At 37.6% G+C, this 23,660-nt stretch overlaps 1 protein-coding gene across 1 annotated transcript in view; it reads left to right on the forward strand.

Moving 5' to 3' along the window:
- Nucleotides 1-23,660, forward strand: part of LOC145977815 (uncharacterized) — an 80,911-nt gene that overhangs the window by 50,268 nt on the left and 6,983 nt on the right. Inside the window, exon 2 of the mRNA XM_083110128.1 lies at nucleotides 3,464-3,689. Coding sequence (XP_082966254.1) covers nucleotides 3,464-3,689 — 226 coding nt within the window. The remainder of the gene's footprint in view (nucleotides 1-3,463; nucleotides 3,690-23,660) is intronic.

The following is a 23,660-nucleotide window of genomic DNA, read 5'->3' on the forward strand; positions in this document are numbered from 1 at the left end:
TTTACTTTCATATCTTTCAAATCTTTATTTCATCTTTCCATTGTTTCTTTGGCCTGCCTAAGGCTCGTGTTCCGATTGGTTTCCATTTATATATTTACTTTACTAATCTTTCATCAGACATTCTATTTATGTGCCCAAACCATCTTAGTTTTTGTGATTTTATGAAATTTACAACGTTTTTATTCCTTATTAATTTGTTGAGTTTCTCATTAGTTCGTATTCTCCAATTACCCATCAGGTTCTTTAAGAGGTCCATGAATTCTCAAGATTTTCCTTACAAATATTAAGAGTTTCTGCTTACAGGAGTCTTTGAGGATCCAAGTTTTCGCATGCATATGCGATTACGGTTTTGTAACATGCAAGTTTGTAATTTTCTTATTGTACAACAAATTTACATATTGTTATAGAGCCGACATTTAAATTAAATTAACATTTCTTAATTGTTATTTGAACTTCCAGACACTTTATCATGCTTCAATGATGTAATGTTAGAATGAGAACACCAGAAACCTTCCAGTGTTCTCCCGTCCTACGAACTTCTATAATTGCTTTTATTATTATGACTTCTTTAATGAACAATAACAAATCATTAAAATACATTTAATTATTCCTAAAAAACATACTACCAGTTTCCCAATAGTCAGAAGCGTTATCAGCTATTGTTCATAAAACGAACGAAGGTAATACCCGGTGGAGGCACATAGTGGTTCGGATCCCACTTTAAACTGTAGGTCCAGTTCAATTAGCCTTCCTATGCATAAAGTGAACTTAAAATACCAAATCAACGAACGAAGGAATGAATGAATGAATTAATTAATTAATTTATGAACAAGTTTACATTTGAAAATATAATGGAATTTGTAGTTCTCCTCCATAACTTTTGCCACTCATGTACAGCCACCAGAAAAAAATGGGACAACTACATTCTGAAATACTCCCTTCAAGGTGTAATGTGTGTTACCTAACTGCACGGCGATAATTGGATTTTAATAGCAAATTTTCAATAGCAACTTATAACCTTGCCGAAAAGTTAGGTAATACCACAGATTAGGGTATATAACCGCTAGTAAAAGTCACGCCTTCACGCCGATTTTCGATAGCGAAGCCACCGAAGCACTGAGGTTTCGCAGAATTGCAGGGGGCCGTTTTCTCGGGAATCCCCATCCCTCCGGGGAGTGGGGAGTTTGGTGACGTCAGTTTTTGACCTAGACAGCGATGAAATTCAGCAGCGCCATCTCTTATTCTGTTTGGTAGAAGAAATGGAAGCAAAAGTGCGAGTGGTGCTCTCAGCGCCTCTTAGCGGATTATTACAAAACATTTTGCTAATGGCGATTCCCAGTGGGAGGTCCGTGCACCGGTTTTCCTGGCTTAGTTGAAGATATGCTTATATACCCTAATCTGTGGTAATACAACGCATTGCAGGGAAGCGAGTATTTTAGGATTTTGGTGTCCCATTTTCTTTGCCGGTGACTGTACATCTCGTGAGCATGGTAAAACATACTTTTGTGCACACCTCTTCTTAACTAGCGAGGATTTGACAAAATACTCTAGATCATCTGATCCATTCCATATTGCACCCGCAGCGAACTTTAATGTTTTAATCATTATGAACACAATATGTCGGGTTAATTCACGAATGACTAATCATTTTTAAAAGAATCATAGATATTGACATTTTCTAGGTAGGAAAATAACTTTTATTAAAAAAGCGTTGTTGTTGTATTTTGTAGTGTGATGTACATAACTACTTCCTGACATGGAAAACAAAAAATTTCACACACTGTCGAAGTTTAAATATTCCTTGATAAATTAAGCCATTCTTCACGCAAAAGGCTGTTCCTTTTGTCTTGCAAATTTTGAATGGTTAGCTTCGTCTAGTGTCGTGCCTACTACAGTAGTGGTTCTCAACCTTCGTGAGCCCGCGGCCCGGCATTTTTTTTTTAAATCGATGCCTCAACAATTTTACTCTTAAATAGCTTTCTATTTTTTAAAACTTTATTCGTTAATTAATATGTAGTCTTGGAATGTAATATCTATAAATAAACTAGCTGATTATCCGGCATTGCCCGGGTATTTATTTATCCCAATCTTCTATTAGACAGGAAAATAATGAATTCTAACTATAGTGTAAAATGTAACTATTTTAAAAGTATAAGTACAGTATACAAATTATAAAGTAAAATCTTTTACAAATTCACAATAATATTAATTTAACTCAAAACTTGATTATAAACAACATTTTTAGTTTCACCTCCAGGAGCAAGAATAAATAAATTGAACTGCATTGGGAGTGTCACTATTCATCTTAGCGTCCCCGAAAACTATGGATTCCACACTAATATCGGTCGTTTTCGATTATTTTTACATGTCACCCCTTCCCACCCCCACCCCAAGGGGTGTCTTACCCCCACAGTATTTCTTTCCAGATTGTAAGTCATATGTGTAAGTTTGGTTGAAATTGCTCCAGGCGTTCGAGAGTTATGCCGGAACAAACATATATATATATATATATATATATATATATATATACACACACACACACACACACACACACACACACACACACACACACACATCCATTTTATATATATATAAGATTATTGCATAATATTAGAGAATTAATTCGATTGTTTCTAGGCTTGAAGACAAATATATAATTTGGTTTAAATGAGTTGACAATTACTGAACCCAATGAAATCTTTCAGTTTCCTTTGGCCAAATTCATTAAATTAATTTCGCAAGTGCTGATTTTTATTAGCATGTTCCATTTCCGTCACCGAATCATTCCAATTAATCAGAATATTTCCACTTCAATATATTTGTTAATGAAAATGGGTGCGCTAACTAAATTGACAATAGTTCCCGTCCGTCAACCTCCAAAATTTGGAGGCGGGAAGCAACTCGCCCCCGGTTAGCTAGTTTGATCACTCACCGCCACTGTCGCAAGGCTATTTCCTGTTATCGCAGTCTAAACCCGAACGAAATACCATTTTTATTGGTGCTTGCCATCTCGGGCTGCAAGTTGTTCACCCTTCCGGCTGTAACTCGACAATGACGAGAGACAGTTCCTTCTCAGCGGCTTTGTCTCTCACCAGCACTGACGAGAAAGGATTTCCTCTTATTTCTGGTGAACCCCGAACCAATGGAAATGTTCCGTGATTGCCAGCTCGGGCTGCAACTGCGAGGCGAGAACACCGTATGATTCCAATCCAATATTTGCCTTCGAGTAAGTACAGAGGAAATAAATAGCAATAGATTATACAAGGAATGTTAAAGAAGCACATCTACATTATTTAATTTTAGTACTTGGTAAATCTTTTGGGCGTCCGGATCCCTTCACCGGCAAATCGATTTACTTCAGCTGAGAGGCCGTTTCAGCTATTCTTTGGCGATTTGAACTGAGTTTGAAGATTTTGAGGCTAGAATTTTATCCTTTGACTCTGAAATATTGCTGTTCTGCTAGTTTCAGAGAAGGGGAGCGATTACAAGGCGAAGTTGGAAGAAGCGAAGCAGCAGCAGCAGATTAAAAAGCAGAGAAAGGCGCGAACAGCTTTCTCCGACCAACAACTCCAGACCTTGGAGAAGAACTTCGAGCGCCAGAAGTACCTCAGCGTCCAGGACAGGATGGAACTGGCCGCCAAGCTCAACCTCACGGATACTCAGGTTAAGACTTGGTACCAGAACCGACGGTACGTTCCTCTGAACTTTCTTTTCGCATGCAAGTGTAACTTGAGGTTTCAGTTTCGTTCAGATGACATGGTAATGCAGTTTTTATTCCAGCATCCATTCTCATCGTCGCGATTAATTAAAAAGGTAGAAAGCAGAGGTAAAAAAAGCAAAAACAAAACTATCGTTGAAACATTTGCGTATAATTCTGGTCAACATGGATTTTTTGTAGTGAGGGGGTTGAAACCATTGATAAAATTTGATAAGTAGAAATAATAACAATAATTATCATTATTATCATCACTATTCTTTTGTTATTTTACAATGACCATTGTAAAATAATAAAAATAAACCAATTTTATTCCAAATTTATTTTTGTTATTATTGCTTCTCGATCCACAAAATGAGCAAATATCTAGCACAACTGTTTTCAATTTTTTTTTTTCACATTTCAATACAATTAGTAAATTGAATTTCAAAGTTACTGTATATTCGTATTAACTTTCATGCACCTCTTTCAAGAAATTTCACTCGTCAAGTTTATGTTGTGCAACTTCTCATATAATTCTATAATGTGAAACCATTTATTTTTCGGATCAAATAGTAAAATATTAAAATATTACAGGGTTCCTGTATTGTACACTAAACTGTTCGATCTATTGTTTTTACTTTGGTTGTTCTGTTCGATTACTACCTACTTTATTTCTGTTATTATCAATAAAAATAGCAAGCTTTCTGCTTTTTTGTAACTTAAAATGAACGATGCCAACTTTTAAGGGTGGTTGACGGATCTGTTCTATCCCATTTCGCCTGTCGACGCCCTGGTCAATGTATATAAATGTACGTAGTGTGGGTGCATAAGTATTACGAAGCAAATTGTCCACCACTGGGTTTATTCTATTTGTTTTAGCCAATGAGAGCTTCAAACAAAACCACAAACAAGTTGCTAACAACCTTTGCACTAATATGTGTACAAATTAATTTATTAATTGCACGTAGGCTTCAAGAGAAAAATGAATGAAAATAGTCATGGACAATTTGCCGAGCAGTATTTGTGCATGTATAATCATATTCAGCTGCGTGTCCAGAAGCGTTATAACCCCCCACCCCCACGCCATCCTAGATTTAATGCAGAGCGGCTATCTTGAAAGAGACCATTCACTGGACATTAACTGTGCCACCATAGGAACATACGTCACACCTTACCTTCAAGTTTCATTTTTAAAACTCCGTGTTCATAAGTTTTCTAATTGTAGCTAATTAAAATATAATAATTTTAATTGGGCGCCCTATATTAATCGCGTTTTAAGCCTGACAGTCAATCTTACGTCTTCATAAGCATGTAAAGATTCGTTCATTTCATGAATATTATCCTTGAACCTTTACACCATCTTGAACACACATGTCAATTGAAAACAAACTTGCCATGTGAAAAAATACCAATCTGATATCCGCCTATTTCTATGGAAGCAAACTTACAATAGGCAACAATTTTAATGTCATGAAATTATACCTTTGCACCTTTTCTAGAGAGAGAGAGAGAGAGAGAGAGCACTTCCTGCGACGCAAAATGTACATGGCCACAGTTTTTATCTCTTAATTCCCAGAGGGCGCCTTTGTTCACTTTGCCATTTGCGATCACGGTTATGTAGAAACGGAAGAAGAAGAAGAAAATATTTCTGTATGCTGTGTTCATGCTCGTCGCTCTGCATGTAATGTTGGCGTGAATATCCATATTGCATAATTCAAATGTAATCATTACTTGTATGCTTTAGGTAGGAAGTCGGGCAATACAATTACTGCAGTTATTTCTATCTATTGGACAGCATCCGGTTTTTACATGTATTCGTGCTTTGATAATAATCATTTTCAGAATAAATCACTCGTTTTACTTTTGAATTGTGAAGGCCATCACGAGAAATTTTTTTTTTTGCTTAGATGGTTGGAGTATAACTTTGTGATATAAGGTAAATTTTCTTTCGAATTAATAAAAAATGTAGCTTTTTTATATTCACATCGTTTTACGCAATATAATATTCAATAATTTGAGACAAAAATGCCAACCAGCAATCCCATTTCTAAAGAAAACGTAAGATATAAGAGAAAAGTGAATGAAAATAGCGATAATTTTCCTGGTATTATTTATGCAACTGACTGTACTATTTATCTGTGCATGGAATTCAAAAATCAATCATTCTGAAGTTTGTTCCTTTGGTAGGATTTACAAGGCATAAATTAATAAAAGTTTATTTCATACGCGGAAGTTATTTAAGATGTTGATATTAAGGTAGGTTTGTTTTACTGTTCATGTTGAACCAGACAACTAACACTTAGTTTTTCTTTGAATCGAAGAGGAAAGTTATATATTTTATGTAACAATAGCTAATGATTTTATTAAGATATTCACGAGGATAGAAAATATTCGAAACATGATTGATATCAGTGCAGCCCTTGCGTCTCTTGTGAAAAAGAAAATTAATCTTATTTTAAAGTGTATTTAGTACTTGTCTTTTTCCCTGTAGATGGGCTAGAGAACTTGGTATATCCATATTGCACCTTTTCTAGAGAGAGAGAGAGAGAGAGAGAGCACTTCCTGCGACGCAAAATGTACATGGCCACAGTTTTTATCTCTTAATTCCCAGAGGGCGCCTTTGTTCACTTTGCCATTTGCGATCACGGTTATGTAGAAACGGAAGAAGAAGAAGAAAATATTTCTGTATGCTGTATTCATGCTCGTCGCTCTGCATGCATAGATTGAAGCACATCAAACGTTCTATATAATAATGTAATGGATAAAAAGAAATGAAGCAATATTAATGTAGAATAAATGTCATTAAAATTAAATATTGCAGGCATATTGCTAAGAGTTAACAAAAAATATATTTAGTGACGAGCAATACAGGAAATATATTGATATACATCTTGAAAGTGAGATCGGGACAAAATTTTATAAGCACTTGTGTGTGTGTGTGTGAAATAAAAATTATCAATTCACACAAATACACCTATTGGAAAGACGCAACACATATCTTCTTTCTTCAATTAATTATATGTTACAAGACAATGAAGAGTATTACATGTTTACCGATGTAATATCATCTGTTACGCCATTAGTTATTTTTGCATTATTTATTATATCAATCAAATATAGTTTAACCATAGTTTTTTACGTTGAAATACAAGGATACAGCACGTACTATGTACATAAGCTTATTTTATGTGACCGTCTTTGCTGGACGACTGACGTTCAGTTCTGTACCTGGAACAGGTTGCATGTCCTCCGCTTTGCTACACTTCAACCTTGCAAACTCATTCCGAGGTGCAGATGGCAGCAGCATCTGCAGCAGTCTTCGGGTAAACAAAGCTTGTGCTCGTCAGCACATGGTTGAGCTAGATAATTTGTTTTTCCACTCTATAATTTCTTTGTGTGTTCAAAGAGGCCCTCTAAATTTCAGCCTGGGTGCCTTATCGCAGTCCATTATTTTCCTCTCACGTTGTAAGCTGGCATTGGATCGGTTTTTGGGCAAAGAAGGGGGAGGGGACGAAAGGCGGGTGAGTGCGAGAAAGGAATAAAGAAGAGAAAAAAGATTACCGGTAAAAAGAAACTCAGTTCGGAATAAAGGACGCCAAATAGAAGGTTGCGTCGTAGTATTGTACGTGGATGAAAGCCGAACGGTGATATAACTTATTCACCGATCATAGTAAATACTGCCCTTTGTAGAACCCGATGGAAAATTTGCACAGTCATCTTCGTAAATGTAGTGGATTGCTCCTCGACTGACAACTCTATGAAAAATGACAAGCGGGCTGTAATTTCAAAGCCGGGTATTTTTATATTCATAACTATATTGCGATTAAAGGGGTACTCAGAGCGAAAAAAGGGTAAGGGGGAGCTGACAAGAGAAATGAACGTGTGGGAAGGGTGAATTTTGAGAAGGAAAAAAAAATCAATGTCGGCAGTTTTCAGATGAGCATTCTGAGAACGCAGTGCCCTCTAGTTGTTAATCCTCTCTTAAAGCGATCATTTAACACCCCAAACTGTAACAGAAGTGCAACGTCACGGTGGGTAATGACGTAAAACCGAAACCTTTAGATCTTTTGTTGTTTGTGAAAGACGGTCGCAAACTACACTTTTACCTGAGTCTGGGGCTTCGAATGAAGCTAATATCGTACGAGGCGCCGCCAGATAGTAAACAGCTGAAAGACGAGGTGCGTAATGGAACAGAGGAAAAATGCCAACAAAGCCACTGCATTAACTGTGAGCTACCGACTGATTTTTGCTTTCCTGAGCGAAAATTAGTCCTTTGCCGAAGGGCGTCCCGTAGACAAGAGTCCAAATGAGCCAATTCTCTTGGCTGGCTGTTATTTTCTCTGTTATTCCTTTTGATTCGAAAGCTCGGCTTCGCGATTAGTAATTGGTGTTCAACACTCTTTCTCTAGCTTCCTCACGTTTCATCAGGAAAGCCAAACATACTCATCGGTCGCTACCCTCGCCTCCAGGACTAATTCAAAAAGATCGTCAATTCAATCTTGACACCTTCTTTTGATCACCGCGTTCAAGTTCTTGCGCGATTCATTCTAAGTAATTTGTAGTGTTCGTCTAGATGGCGCTGAGAGAACGGGAAAACTTCATACCAGCCGCTAGGGGCGCTGGTGTCGTGATTTATAATCGCATGTCTCCTTCCTCAATAATAATTCACTTCGAAACACATTGAACTTGCCCCAAAGAATGAAATTACGAAAATGCAATACTCATGTCAAAATCGTCAAATATTTATTTATTTTATTTGAGTAGTAGTGCTTAAGTAGATTAATTAGAATATCATTCAGTTTGTGACATTTTAAAACCTCAACAAGTTCCTCTGGAAAAAATTAACATTTCATTATGCTTGTTTCCAAATTGAAGTTCATTCGAATTCTCTTGTGAAAACCAGCTATTTTATTCCCCTTCCCCGACTATCTTGTGTTATTGAACAGAGTAGCTAACTCTAAGAGTATTATGTGTGCTAGTACAGTGATATGCAGAAGTAAATTGTGTGAAGTTTGTGTGTTGTCAAAAACTTAAAGGTAAAATAATCTAGTACGTTTAGATTTCTGCGTGTAACTGTTCATTTGCATACAACCATTTCGTGAGTTACAGTCATACGTGTTTCACACGCCTTTGTTAAAAACATTTTTATGGTAGCACGTTCATGAAAGCAGATGTTCTAATACATAATTTATCTTAGTTTGGGCAAAGTGCGAAGTAAGCTCACAGTTCTTCACGCCGCTAATGTCTATGGGAGTTTGCTTCAACGTTCCACATGGTTCAAAAGCACTTCTTCAGTATCCCTTCAAAGCTACTTTTTCCCTCCTTTTTTGTCTTAAAAAAAGTATAAATCCCTCGTTTTTTTCCCTCTTAATTTTGGGCGGGTGATTTATGAGGCAGTCTCAATTAGGAAGGCATGGCCCGTTGCATTCGCGTGAACGATGTAATTAAAGTAATTAATATTCGCTCCCACCCCCGCCGTTTGCGGTATTCAAAGGCCCTAATGGGGAAGTCTGGGAGGATTTTCAAAGGCGGTTGGTTGAAATAATTAGAACGAAAAGTATTGACAGAGGGCTTCTGTATGTGAGGACGTGTTTGGGGCTGCCGAGTGGGCCGGAGCCGAAGCGAAGGGGAGGTTATTGGTTGGGGTTAAGGCGGGAAGAGGGGGTTACTGGGAGGTGATAACAAAGGCGACGAAAAGTTTCCGGCGGTGGTTTTATTGATTGGCTCCTGCTAAACCGTCTCAAACAAACATGTTTGTGAGGATTCTGTTCTGGAATTGGGCGCGGAAAGAGCTCGATTACGTTATCGAAGCCGGTTTCGCGTGAAACGCTGACTGAAGTTGGCTTGCTATTCTCAAAACAAAAAAGCAACATAGTCCCAATTTCTATGTAAGTTCCAGCCATTCCAGGGATAGAAACTGTACTTCAATATAACTTTTAAAAACTAAAGTTTAATGTCCAATCCATGCTAAGTAATGCATGTCGACAATTTTTAGGATTACAAACAAGGAATGAAATAATCTTATTTTATCAAACATTCCTTTCCTTCATTTTGGTATTGAATTGCAAAGTGTCTTGTAATTGTCACCCTAACTTCCACGTAGTACACCCTGGACTGCATTTTGCAGACTAACGAGGCTCTGGCGTCTGTGTTTTGTCCTTATGTGTGCTGAGTGTCCCTTTACAGCCTCAGCTTTTAACCGACCGAAGTCAGAATGTTTTAATATTTTAGTTAACGTCATTACAATTAAGTTAGGTAAGGTAAGGAGCTGGACCTCGTATAACGTGACGGGTGCAAAATAGTCTTTATGTGATGACTAGACCTCTGATTTTTAGGTTCTAAAAAGTGTGCTTTTAGGTTCCTAAAATAGGTTCTAAAAATCCTAAAATAGGTTCTAAAAAATCCTAAAATAGGTTCTAAAAAATCCTAAAATAGGTTCTAAAAAATCCTAAAATAGGTTCTAAAAAATCCTAAAATAGGTTCTAAAAATCCTAAAATAAGTTCTAAAAAATCCTAAAATAGGTTCTAAAAATCCTAAAATAGGTTCTAAAAAATCCTAAAATAGGTTCTAAAAAATCCTAAAATAGGTTCTAAAAAATCCTAAAATAGGTTCTAAAAAATCCTAAAATAGGTTCTAAAAATCCTAAAATAAGTTCTAAAAAATCCTAAAATAGGTTCTAAAAATCCTAAAATAGGTTCTAAAAAATCCTAAAATAGGTTCTAAAAAATCCTAAAATAGGTTCTAAAAATCCTAAAATAGGTTCTAAAAAATCCTAAAATAGGTTCTAAAAAGTCCTAAAATAGGTTCTAAAAATCCTAAAATAGGTTCTAAAAAATCCTAAAATAGGTACCAAAAAACTTAAAAATGGTACAACATTCATGAAAAATACTGCTTAGATAGCCTACAATTGTTAAAAAGTTCACAACAACTAAGAAATTTTAATAGGCGTATATAACAACGAAATATTAATTTTTAAAACAAATTTTAATTTTTTTATTGTAATACTATACTAAGTGCTGTTAGCAAAAGTTACTTGTTGATGCGGAAATGAATTACGTTGCTGCAGAATATCAGGGTGGCTCTCTGAAATTTTGGTAAAATATGTATAAAAAAATGTACAAGCAGATGTTTTCTCTATCCCAATTTTGTCCTCCGTAGACGTAAAAAATTGCAACTTTTGTTAATGCAAATCCCATTAAATTTATACATATTTATAAATGCCCTGAGGCAAGTTTCTCTCAGTTGAGCTTTTGTTTTTATCCGGGAAGAAAAAGAAGCTACATTGAATATAGAACAGAATTCTCTCATTCCGTTTACTTTGTTAGTGCTTTTTGCAGAACAATCTTTCTAACAGACGGAAGATTATTGCAAAATAAGATATCTTGAAGTTGATTAGGTAAATTTGAGGTGCATTGGAATCACACAGACCCATTATGTATTTGTGTGTGAGGGTGGTGAGAGTTGGTCATATGTAAGTTTGGAATACAGAAAACATCTGCTTTTACATACCCTTGCATTTTTTGAAAGTTCGCCTTGAAAATCGGGACTTATACTTGAATTTTATCGTGGTCCTATTGACGACCCTGAATCTTTTTGCATGTTATCCACAGTCAAACTCCGCCTTTTGTCTGTGAGGGTCATTTCATATGCTGACAATTATCTTTCAACAGGAACACAGTCAGTAGTGCAAATTTGAATGCTGCTACGTTACTTCGCAAGGCACGAATGTCACAAAAGGACCGAATTGATGCGAAAGTGAGTTAGACCACAAGCATCAGGAGTTTTGCACTTTGGACTATGGGGTAGTAGGGGCGATTGGGTGCCAAAACTCGGAAGGGGGGGGTAAGGACAGTGTACTTTCTGTTAGTAGACAAGACTTAGCATTAAAAGTTCATAGTGATTGGGGGGGGTGTAGGGTGGGGGGAACTTCCCCTCTAATCGCCACTAGTGTGTGCAGGTAACAGTGCCATCAGACGCTTTGTTTAGAGCTTTGTAAAACATCATAGACTTGGAGAGAGGAAAATCGACAGAAAACATGTTTCAAACATGTCAGTCATTGAATTGTTTTGTCACCAAACCGAGTAAATACCTCTGAGAGATATAAAAATTCTGTAAAACCTAAAAAAAGGTTTAATTAGGCACATGAACCTAAAATAGGTTATAACAAGCAAAATAGGTTAGTTTAGGCACTATAAAACTTCGTCAGTTGTTGCGTTTTTTTTATTGAAACGCTGACATAACGTGTTATTTCTTATTTACCTGCAAAGGATAAAAATAGGTTAAAACCTTAAAATCCGAGGTCTAGTGAAAATTGAAAATTAAATTTCAAAAGTGTCTTGCAAGGGGAATGTTTTCAAAGCAGGTTCGAAAACCTGTCGATACGTTACACCTCATTGCTTGAAACTTTTCTGCAAAATTCCGTCTCTTTGCTGTACGTGTATAGTTTGCTTTTTTATTTATTTATTATTAAATATAATGGTAAGATGATTGAAAATATAGAGTTGTAATTAAGATAGAGGTTAGTTGTTAAAAGTTTAGCCAAAATACACTTCTAAGCGGGAGATTTGTTAGGAGGCTTGGCTCGGTTTTGTCTCGAGTAAACACCCATCTTATTTTCGTTTCTGTCTCGAAATGTATCGAGCCGACTTCCGTGGTGCAGTGGTTAGCACAGCGCGCTACCACGCTTGGGGTTTCTAGTTCGTGCCCAGGCCTTGACATGGGTGTTATTTGTGAGTGTCCCTTCATCAATTTCAGCATATTACTCATCCTCATCGTTGCGATTAGCCGAAAGGTGAAGAACAGCGACGCTAAATAACAAATATTAGCCTAAATCAAATCGAAATATAGCTATCGTACGAACATAATTTAGAGCGTGTCACTCAATAAACTTACACAGCGTATATAAAACTACTCACTTTAATAGTTTTTCTGTTTAACGCCCCGTTTCCACGCTAAGAACCCTCGAAAACGTAGTCTTTGTATGCTGAATGTACAATGCAACCACGTAGGACAGGCTCATATTTGTCACTAATGGATTCACGTAGCGCTTTCTTTGTCTGTCTGAATTGTGACATAGTGAGGTAAATTTGATTTAGGTAAGTTTTTGCAGTAGCATGGACTACCAAAGTCTCAAACGAGAGTGAGATTCTCGGAGAATAAAGTCTCAGATTGACAGAGGTCTGTCTCACTTTCGTCTTCTCTGTACCATCCCAACTTTGACTACAGTTACAAAAAGTGAACTACTAAGTCTTCATATGGAAAAATAGAAGATAGAGGGGAAACAGCCACTGTGAAAATGTTTGCGTGGTCTTCCAGTCGCTTTAGACGACATTTCGGCAACTTTTAAGAACATTTCCAGTCTTCCCTCCGCAATTCATATACTACAAATTTTCCTAGGTCGAGGAAAATTTCCTTCAAATTTTAATCAATCCACGACATGTCTCGCCCTTGTACAGTACACATACACATATAAGCACTTCAGATTGTCGGCTTTATCTGGATTGGTTTAACTTTAACAAATCTACCAAAATATTATTCGTTTTGTCTGTGTCAAAAGTAGATTTACTCTGATATACACGGTGTCAAAATAAAATGTACACGCTTTGAATGATTATGACATCAGTGTTTATTAGGATACAATTCATTTTCAATCTTTGGTTGCAATCGAGTACGATGACAAACTGGTATCATTCACTATATGATAAGTGCTTGAATGGGTGTGGTGAATGTGTGGAAAAGTAGTGTAAGATTTGTAGTTTTTGTACCATATAAATATTATTTGCACATATCATTTGTCGTTTGTGATTTACACCAAAACGTTCCTTTTTTTATGGATGACCCTCGTATTAAAATTTTTAAAGTTAGTTTCTTATGTAGCAAAGAAATATTCTCAATTTCATTTATATTATAAGATCTCTCTGCAGCTCAATGTTAAATATGTGGTCGAGCTGTATTTTTCTTTTTACTCTATGTTATCAGACAATATATATATATCGGAATTCTATTTCATGCATTTCAACATTTTATTGTCGCAGAAACATTTTTCAGGACCGATTTGGTCATTTCCAAAGAAGAAGGATAAAATGGGTTATCTGATTTCGGCAATGGGGATATTTTCATTGAAATGACCTGGTAACGCTGATTCAGATGGGTGAAGTTTTCCTTTTTGGCAAGCAGCCTGGAGGGTAGTTTTGCTCGTTTCATCAAAATCGTCCCTCTGGATGCGTTTCCATCCCCCCACACCCGCCCTTTGCTGGCCTGGCTTCCTTGCAGACGATGTCGGCAATTTGACGTTTGGGAGTTAATGTAGTGTTAAATTTGGCAATCATATTCCCGCTGCTTTCCTAACGTCCGCCATGTTGGGGAGCGTTCTTGTTCTGGCTTTTTGAGCTCGGTGGTCCATGGCAGGGACTCCGCGAAGGGTGGGTGGGGGGTGTTGAAAAGTTGGCGTGGGGAGGGTGTACTAGGAAAACTGAAAGATCAAAAATACACATGCGCTTTTCCTTGTAGCGAGTCTAACATGCAGCTATCAAAGGGTTAAAGATGAAACAGGAGATTTTTGTGTGCTTCCGTAATCAAAAAACCTAACCGCTCTGCATCCAGCGAGGTTACACTGTGTTTTCCGACAAAGCAAGAGAGAGATATTCTGAATTCAAATGATATCGTTTTTCCTTCTGAGAGTTTGTGTTTCATGTGTGAACATCTAACTTGCTGTTTAATACTTCAAAGGCTACCTTGGCGGAAGCGAGTTTATGTCGATAGCAAATGTGAGCATACAATAGCGAAAGAACATGTTTCTTCCCCTTAGTTTGACTTCTGTACAAATATGTAAATGCATGCAAAATATAAATATATATTGCTATCAAATATATTTTTAAAACGCGTGACTGTCGTCACTCTTTTGTCTTCTTCCATTGATTTATTTTACTTCGCTTTCCTGCCACTTTTGGCTAATCGCGAAGATGAGGATGAGTGATGATATGATGCAAGTGATGAAGGGTACGCAGGGATTCATATCATCTTTCATCCTCACCTTCCCGATTATTCAAAAGTGGAAGAAAAGCAAAGTAAAATGAACCAAATCATCATTAGTCTCGTGATTTCATACTTTCTAATTTGTGACAATGTCATATTCAACATGAAACTAATGTAAAGTCTAGTTATTATTGTAATTATGTATGATATTTCAGCATGTTATCTATATTTTATCATTATTAAAATTAGCGCACTAATGCTTTGCCACTACTATCCCATATTAACCTATTGAAAACTACATTAGAAGTCAACTACATAAGTATAATTAAAATAATGGAATTCTGTCGTAAAAACATGACCATTCCCACTAAGTAATTAGTTCTTAATTATCATATTTAGCATCATTAGTAGTCCTTGTAGAATGAGTATTAATAATAAACATTAACGTTGAAGGTGCAACTCTCAGAATTTTGATAACCAAATGCTTTTAACTACTAATTGAGATTGAAATTCAGTAAATAAACATATTTTTAGCACTTAAAAATGTGTTCTTTGGTTCGTTCATAAGTTGCTGAATAACTTTCTTTTAATTTTAACATCACTGATTGCTACTTCCTCTTTCTGAAAGACATTGTTTTAGTAGAAGACATCCAGTCAAGACAGTCAGCAACGTTAAAAAGAAATACAAGAAGGAACAACAACAAAAAGTACTATTGATATCAAACACAGCCAATTTTCTCTAATAAAGAGTAATTAATGTCGGAGCCGTTTCCAATATTGCTTCTGATCGTCATTTGAATAATAACCCATCTTTGCATTTCATCTTCTAATTTATTTGAAACTGGAACTTAATTTATGTTAACGAGTTCTTTCCCCTTTTTTGGTTGCTTTTAAAAAGTCGAAACATCTTCAGCGCCACCCGCTTTGTAAATGCAAATGTAAGTAAAGATTCTTTTTGCTTCTTCCCCCATCTCTGGATGCTAAAACACCGCTTTTCCTTAATTTCTTGAAAAGCGACAGACTCCATTTGGAAAGTTTAAATTCTACTTCGGTGGTTGGTGTAAGTTGGTAATGGACATTGTTAGAAATAAAAGCGCTTTTATCGTCTCCAATTTCCGATGCACGAAAGTCTGCAAAATTAGGAAGAAATGGAGGGAAAAGATACTTCATGAAATTCTAAAAGCTGGTTGATGATGTGGAAGAGATTTCTTTCGATTTGAAATTAACGCGATATTGCAATCGGGATGGGCCACTCTAGGATGTAATTAGGAAAATGTTGTTTCGTTTCTTCCGCTAGATGGCTCTGATGTTCAGCCTCAATTCAGTTGAAGGAGGGAGAAGATTTTTTCCCAATTATATTACTTAGGAGAGAGGCTCTGTTCAAGTAAATTTTCTGCAATAGGTATAATATACTGTTAATAACATACGGACATATCGTGTTCATTTATGGATTTACATATTTCATTGTCAGTATTAGATTGATGTCCTGTGAGTATATTATTCGGTACCAACCGGTTGAGGATTTTAGTACAACGTAGAATTACTGATATTTAATATTCTGGTGTAATTCATGTGACAGAAAATAACAAATTCATAATAATAATGATAAAGCTTTATTTGTGACAAGAATACCGAGGCCGCCAAGTACAAAATCTTATCAAAATATAAAGGTTAAAAAAATAGGCGAAGTTCCCCGTTCATATAGCACCTTGCCATGAAGGAACATTTGGAGGATGTGGGGGTAGCACCACATAATAGTGCCACAAATATACTAATAGTAATAATTATAACTCTGTATGCATTATTTTTTATCTTACATGAAAGAATTGTACCATAAATCATGCGTTATTAAAATATGGAGCATGTAAATCCCTTGAAATCATTTGAGCAAAAATATAAAATCATTCACTGATCAGCATTGTTATAAATTTGTAAAATGTTAAAAATTCAACTTAGATAGCGCGTGGACAACTTTGAACAAATCTTATAACACAGGTTAGTACTCGATATGCAATATAAATATAATTGTCTACATGCTCAAGATATATGTGCGTAAATAAGCGAGACGTTACGGGACGAAAATGCCGGCCTCTGCACCATGTCACGCGCTATCTCGGCACAGAGCCAAAACGATAGCACTGTATAAAGAGCAAATTACACCGCCTCCTGCCTTCCATACACACAGTTTAAAATAGAACCGGATGAAGTCATTCAGGAGGTTACTTTGTAATGTTACAGTGGGATGCATAGGTGTTACCTAGCAAGTTGTCTATCAGCAGGGAACAGATTTATGTGTAGTAAATATGTGCTAAATAGGTAAATACAAATTAGTTATTTTCATCAAAATATGGAGTTAAGTATGGACTAAAAATTGTAAAAAAAATTACCTTTTTAATAACATATGACGTTACACGAGCTACATAAAATACAGTACGCTTACATTGACATTAATTGTAAAACAACACAAAATGTGTTTCATTTTCTGTTTCCAAAACAATTCTGTTGTCTCTTAACATGGATTTATATTGACTAAAACTGCGTTGAATATCGCAAGAAGAAGAAGTAATTGGAGTGTATTTCAAATTTGTCAGTTATTCACAAGAAATTCACCGAACTGTCTCGGTCATACGGGGACATGTAATTATTACACAAAATGGAGTATATGTTGGGAAATGTTCTGAAATATGAAAATAAAATGTAAAAATAACTAAAATATTGGCCAAAACCTAATATATGGGAAAATATGGAAAATGAAAACTGAATTTTTCGAGTCTACATACCATGATGGATCATCCATGATGGATTATCCATGCAAGGATAATACAAAATATAACTGATTTCAGCTTCATACATAAATATGTATTTACATATAAATCCGTTCTCTATCATCATGTTTAATGTCTTTGTTTTACGCCACGAGATTTTCAGGAATTCAAACAAAATGCCAAGCAAGCTGCTGACAACCTGTCTGCACCAGTCTACTTTGAAATCTACTCCTTAAATCCACGTAGGATTTAGGACAAATGTGTCTAACAATATTTGTACATCCCACTGAATCCTGTACGCCTCAAAGATCACTGTTACAATGTTAGATTTGGAGGTGGGGAGGAAATACCGGTCCACTTATGCAACCCCAAGTGGTGCTACTATGTGTAGTCACTCGAGAGGGAACGGGATTGCATTGAGGGGGGACGACGACTGCAGTTACCAGCCTTCGCAGAGCGTGTACTGCTTCGCTCTACCCACTCGATTTCCTCTCCTTCTCTGGCGATATGCAGGACCTTGCTTCAGTGATAGATGGGACAGGGAATAGTTAAGGGTGGATCGGATTGGAAGCCAGACCTGAAAATAAAACTAAACAAAAAATTAACATCGACCGACGCGGGTGTATTTCATGCTGATTTTGTGATTATAATGAACGTTTAATGTAGATATTCCGTGCTAAGTCATTGTTCTCAGAAACATTTACGTTAAGAATAAGAGCGAAATGAATTGTTTGCATGCTGCATGTGTATGTCGATGCACACCATGAATGTTTGTGCTGGTGTGTGTGCACGTATAAGGCTCAGGTGTTGCTTGGCGGGATTTTGAGCATGAGTCATGCTATCAATTCTGTCTCTCCCAAGAAACCAGGTCCACCAGTCAAACGTTAGCAACAATTTTGTTATTTGAATTGGACAGATAGGCTTTTAACCCTATTTTACCCGAAAGGGGTGGGGGGAGGATCTGGGGCCTGCAAGGCCCACCACTTCTTACTTTTTCGATATTTTTAACTGTGAACATTTTTTTAAAAAGATTACATTGTTCCCTAGAGTGTTCCCAATGATTTTCTATTACCTTTTCATAAAATCATGAAAGTAATGTATATGTAGGAGGCAAGATTCACATGGTGGGCCTATCTGCCCCCTATTAAAATTTCATTTCGTTAGCCAAAAGCGTCAAGAAGAGTGACGTGAAATTAGAAATACACCAGTAGATATGTTACAACTAAGAACTTCAAAAATCAATGCATTTCTGCTATAGCAGGGTGACATATTGTTTTGAAAGTAGGTTCACGTCGCCGTTTTCGAAGTGTGTTGTGAATTCATTTCGCAGGACTGGATATCAAGAACGGCCAACGGCATATTTTCTAGTTTCTGTTGTAAATAATACTTAATATAATGGAGAATAAGGAATTCCTATCACGTATAAAGGCCTGCATAAGACCTGGAGCAGACCCGTTCGCGAGACATCGCTCCTGAAATGCCATGCAACCTGCGCAACACCCTCGCTTGAGCAGCTTGTATGCCCACCTGCACAGATCGTTCCTGGCAGGCATTGTAGACCCGCCGGGTACCCGCAGTCTTACGATACCTAGTAGGTCTCAGTTCGTTCTTTCCATCAACTGCAGACCCCTCCCTCTGCATGACGTAGTTGCTTCGAGTATAAACTGCACCTGGCCCACACCGTTCTGCAGTGTTGCCAACTGCAATAGATTTGCACTACTTAAAAAAGGGAACTCGAAGCTTCGTAAGCCACATCACCAATGAAATGAGATTTACGAATGTTGCTACCCCCCCTCCCCCACACACATTGAAATAGGTTTTCCGTGGCACAGGATCCATAAGTATATGTCGTAAACAACCAATATACGTATATATAGTGATATAGGACAGGACTGAAACATGTCACGTTCGACGCTGAGGTCGCGAGTCGAACAACACACTGTTCTACTGCGAACACCAGGGCCGTAGACAGCCAGGGCCATTGCCGTTACCCTCGTTTGGGGGGTAGGGCCAAGTACTTGGATAAACGTGCCAACAAGAACAATCACAATAATAGTAATAAAGTAGCATGAAAGGCATTATTATCCTCATAAATCACGCAAAAAGGGGGTAGAAGTCGGTTCTCACGCGCATTTGTGTTGAAACAGAGGATTAGAAATATTTTTTTTCAACACGTCAATTTCACATTAGCTAATAATGGAAAACAAGCACACAAACTGTTTTTGAAAGAAAGAAAGTGCATGATAAATGCATTCCGAATGTACAGACATATGGCATGTAAAATTTCCATCTACAATATTTTATTTTCACATGGAGCGACGTATTACATAATCAATTCATCCAACTCGTAACAAACCAACATTAATAGCAAATAATATCACGGGCCGCCATAGCATTCTCTGTTTTAAAACTTTTCTCACTTAGATCGTTCGGCGCTCAGGGCCGACTCCCGCTACCCCTTTGCTACGGCATTGAACTTGATGAGACTGGATAATATTTTATAATATATTTCTACTTTCATAAAATTTGAAATCAAGGGGTTGCAATTACCCCTCCATTCCCCCTCTGCAGGTGCCCTTGGCCGTCTGGAAGGAAAATGCAAGAAAAATATGAAAATTAATTCCATCTTGAGTACCCTTTAGCCCTGCTACTCTTAAATTCTGCTAGTCTGTTTTTTCTTGTACTTTAATGTTTGACCCCCACCCTGACCCTTCCGCTAGACTTAATTTCCGTCCAAGCTTGTGAGCAATGCACCCTACCCCCTCTGGTTGCGCCACTAGTGCCTGGTTAAGGCACCATGCAATGAAAAGCAATTAGTTTTCAGTGAGGAGATTTTTGTTTGCTCGATCATTCATTTAAATAAATGAAGCTGTAATACTGCGTGCATTTCCTGGCAATAAGATAAAAACTGCTTACGCTGAACTGAAATCGCTAAGTATATAAATTCTCCTTGGAGGAGAGAGCTCCTCCTAGGACCTCGTAGGATTTACGAGCTACGTAAGTAGGCAACACTGGCTGAAGCTGTCCACGTGGTGATGAAACACCTGGAGCGACACGCTGCCGGAGGGCTGTTTCCTTCCAGCAGGTTTTGCAGGCGCCCGGGTCTTGTTGAATGCCCAGTTACCTTGTAAGCGCAGAGCGCCTGAAAGACGAAGAACCCGGGTAAAGACGCAAGTCGACTCGTTGCCGTGGGCAGGCTAGCAGGTATACCTGTCCTCACGGGCAAGCGGGCAGTGGGTAGGTAAAATGCAGACTATGCTGGCCTCTAATCACGTAATTCTGGATAATTTGAATTTTTAAGTCCACTTATGCACATATAAGCTAATCGGGACTTTTTTTTTTTTAGGAAAACCCCGGTAGTTTCCCCGCCATTCGGTTTTTCACACATATAACTTTTACTCAATTGTCAGTTTTCTCATTAAGGACAATACAAACATCCATGTCTTATCCGGGATACGGACCCGAGACCGCTGGCATCGTAGCGCGCTGTGCTAACCACTCCACCACGGAGATCGGCAACTAGATCTACGTTTAAAGTGGGATCAGAATCCACCCCTATGTGCCTCCACCAGACACCGAACCCGTGAACCCTTGATTACAAGGCAATGACGTTACCACTCCGCCATTGGGGAGGTCCGCAATTCTGGGTGTACATAAGTATCGATGCGTAAAATAACCTTAAGAAGGATTTTAATTGAATTTTTAGCCACGTTTACACGAATATATACTTATATATTCGTCATTGTACTTAATACTTAATAATTATTTCAACTAGCTTCTGCACGTAATTCGATTTTAATACAACCATGTATGAGATGGGAGGCCTGTTGGAGTCATGTGTGTTTATTTCAGGCATGTGGCTTAACAAATATGTTCTTACACATTCACATGCCATGCAATGCATTACATGGTGCTTGCCACGTTAATGGACCTAACTACTTAGTTGGTCTATATCTGGAAGCATCATGCGAAATTTTCTTGCAGCATTATAATGCATCTGATAGTAGATTATTCTTGTTTATAATATCATGAGAGTGCCACACTGATTACAGACGTCAACGAACGCAGAATGTGTTTACTTCCTTCGCAATGTTTATATGGTAAGGTATTCGAGTCTGTAGAAGCAATGTCGTTGGATGGAGGCACGTAGTGGTTCGGATCCCACTTTAAACTGTAGGTCCAGTCCCGATTAGCCTTACTGTGCACAAAGTGGACTTAAAACACCAAATTAATCAATCAATCGATCGTTGACTCAGTCTCTTTCCCGGTTTTGTCCTGAATTTCAAAGGCTTAATTCGTTATTGTTTCAAAGCTTGAAATAATAGATGCAAAAATGTGAACAAGTGCTTATTGAACATTATGTTTAAACTACAATTTAATCAACCTTCTATTGCTGTGTCTGAATGACTCGCATTTCAAATTAATTTTAGTTTAAAGAAAAATGTTCATGTACTTTTTACATCCTAGTTCAGTAAAATCTCGAATGAGATTTATGTTTTGATTTTATAGATGTCTTGGTCTCGTCTCCATTTTCAAAATATGATCCTGTAATAATTTGAACATTTGGTGGCAGTTTCAGCTTGAGTCAAAGTGGAATTTGTACAGATGGGCCCGTCGAACGCTCTTTTTTATGTTTGGAAATATTCGTGTGAATTCGATTGGAGGCCCTCCAACTATTCTGGTGTGATTTTTCCCATTAAAATATTTCCAATTATATCTAATTGAACGTAAGTTAATGCATGTGTAGGAAAGTAATTGCATCAATCTTTATTCCTCAAAAAGTCAAAATCAACGTGACGTCAAATAATAGTGATCCTTCAATATTCCGGACAGAACACGCCTGTTCAATTCAACCACGAGCAATGTGCTCTTTTCCATTAACAAATCTGATGTAGAGGTTGGGACAATTACTACTCAAAATGTTAAGTTCAACATCAGCGCCGCCTGGTGAATTGGCGTTTAGTTACATCTTCGGAGTGTGCACATTTCAGAGTTGACACCGTGACTTTGAAAGGGTTGATGAAAGCTCTCTTCTCTGGCGATTGCTGCGATTCTAAGCGGAGGAAAGTGCGTTTGTGTTTGTGTGTGTGTGTGTTGGAGGGAGTGGAAGAAAAGGGCCTAGGCAACGAAGAGTGCGGAAGGTCTTCGAAGTTAATGGTTTCCGGAAGACATTCAAATAACTTGATTACCGCAGTGCTCGACCATCGTAATGCAGGAGATGGGTATATTTGATTCCGTTGTTGACTGTACGCTGATGTTCCTTCTAGGGCTACTTTGCTCGCCCTTTCAAACATTTTCGCGGGTGCTAAGTTTCGACTTGATACAACGCTGAGAACAACAGCACTCCCATCATTAACGTTGACGCATTGAATCATGCATGTGCATCGTTTGGGAAGCGAAAGTGTCCAGAACTTCAGCGTGCAAGGGCAAAGAACGAAGCTAAAGAATCTTCGCGAAACTTATCTCCCTGCCAAATCCGCGAAAAAAGGGGGAACTTCTTTTTAAAGAGGGAAGTCAAGTCATAACAATTTGAATATAGCCGATTCACACAAATCCTGCCCGGCCGACACATAAAAGGCAAAGAGGAAAGATTGCGAGTCCATCCCTTCAACCGACCTCATCCCTCTGTTTGGGAATTCTTAATTTATGAGGCATACATAAAAGTTTCCGCAAGTTGGAAAATGAAGTTTAGTTTTCGACAATATAAAAGCGGGCCAGGGTTCGGTGACGTATTAGCCCTTTATAGGTTTTACGCATTTAAATGACGGGCGCCGTTCCTGTTTTGTAAATGTAAAGCTTGCTCTCCCTCGTTCCATTTTTGCCCGATACTGCCCTCTAGCAGCTTTTCTTAAAAACTCTTTGGAGGACGACGAATGTCTGTTACATTTAGTGGCTTTAAAAATCACTTTCGGCTCCATGAATAAGAACGAATTTCCCTCTCTCTCTGGTTTGCTCACTTATCATGGCAACTTTTCTCGTCGTCTGTGATGCATAAGCATTGATGATGAGAGATATTAAGAGTTGGCGTTCCCTTTTTCGGATAGAAGAAGAAGAAGAAACTTAGACGAAAACTTTGTAATGTATTTCTAATTTCATATTGCGTGGATTTCCCTACACTGGATATTCTACGGAGTTCGCAGCAAACTAATGGAAAGCTGGTTTCCTGTCCTTTTTTTTCTTATCTTCTTTCTTCCTCGTCTCCCCCCCCCCCCCCCCGTTTCAG

The sequence above is a fragment of the Lepisma saccharinum genome, chromosome 23 (genome assembly GCF_977018435.1).
Source record: "Lepisma saccharinum chromosome 23, izLepSacc3.1, whole genome shotgun sequence".
Lineage (NCBI taxonomy): Eukaryota > Metazoa > Arthropoda > Insecta > Zygentoma > Lepismatidae > Lepisma > Lepisma saccharinum.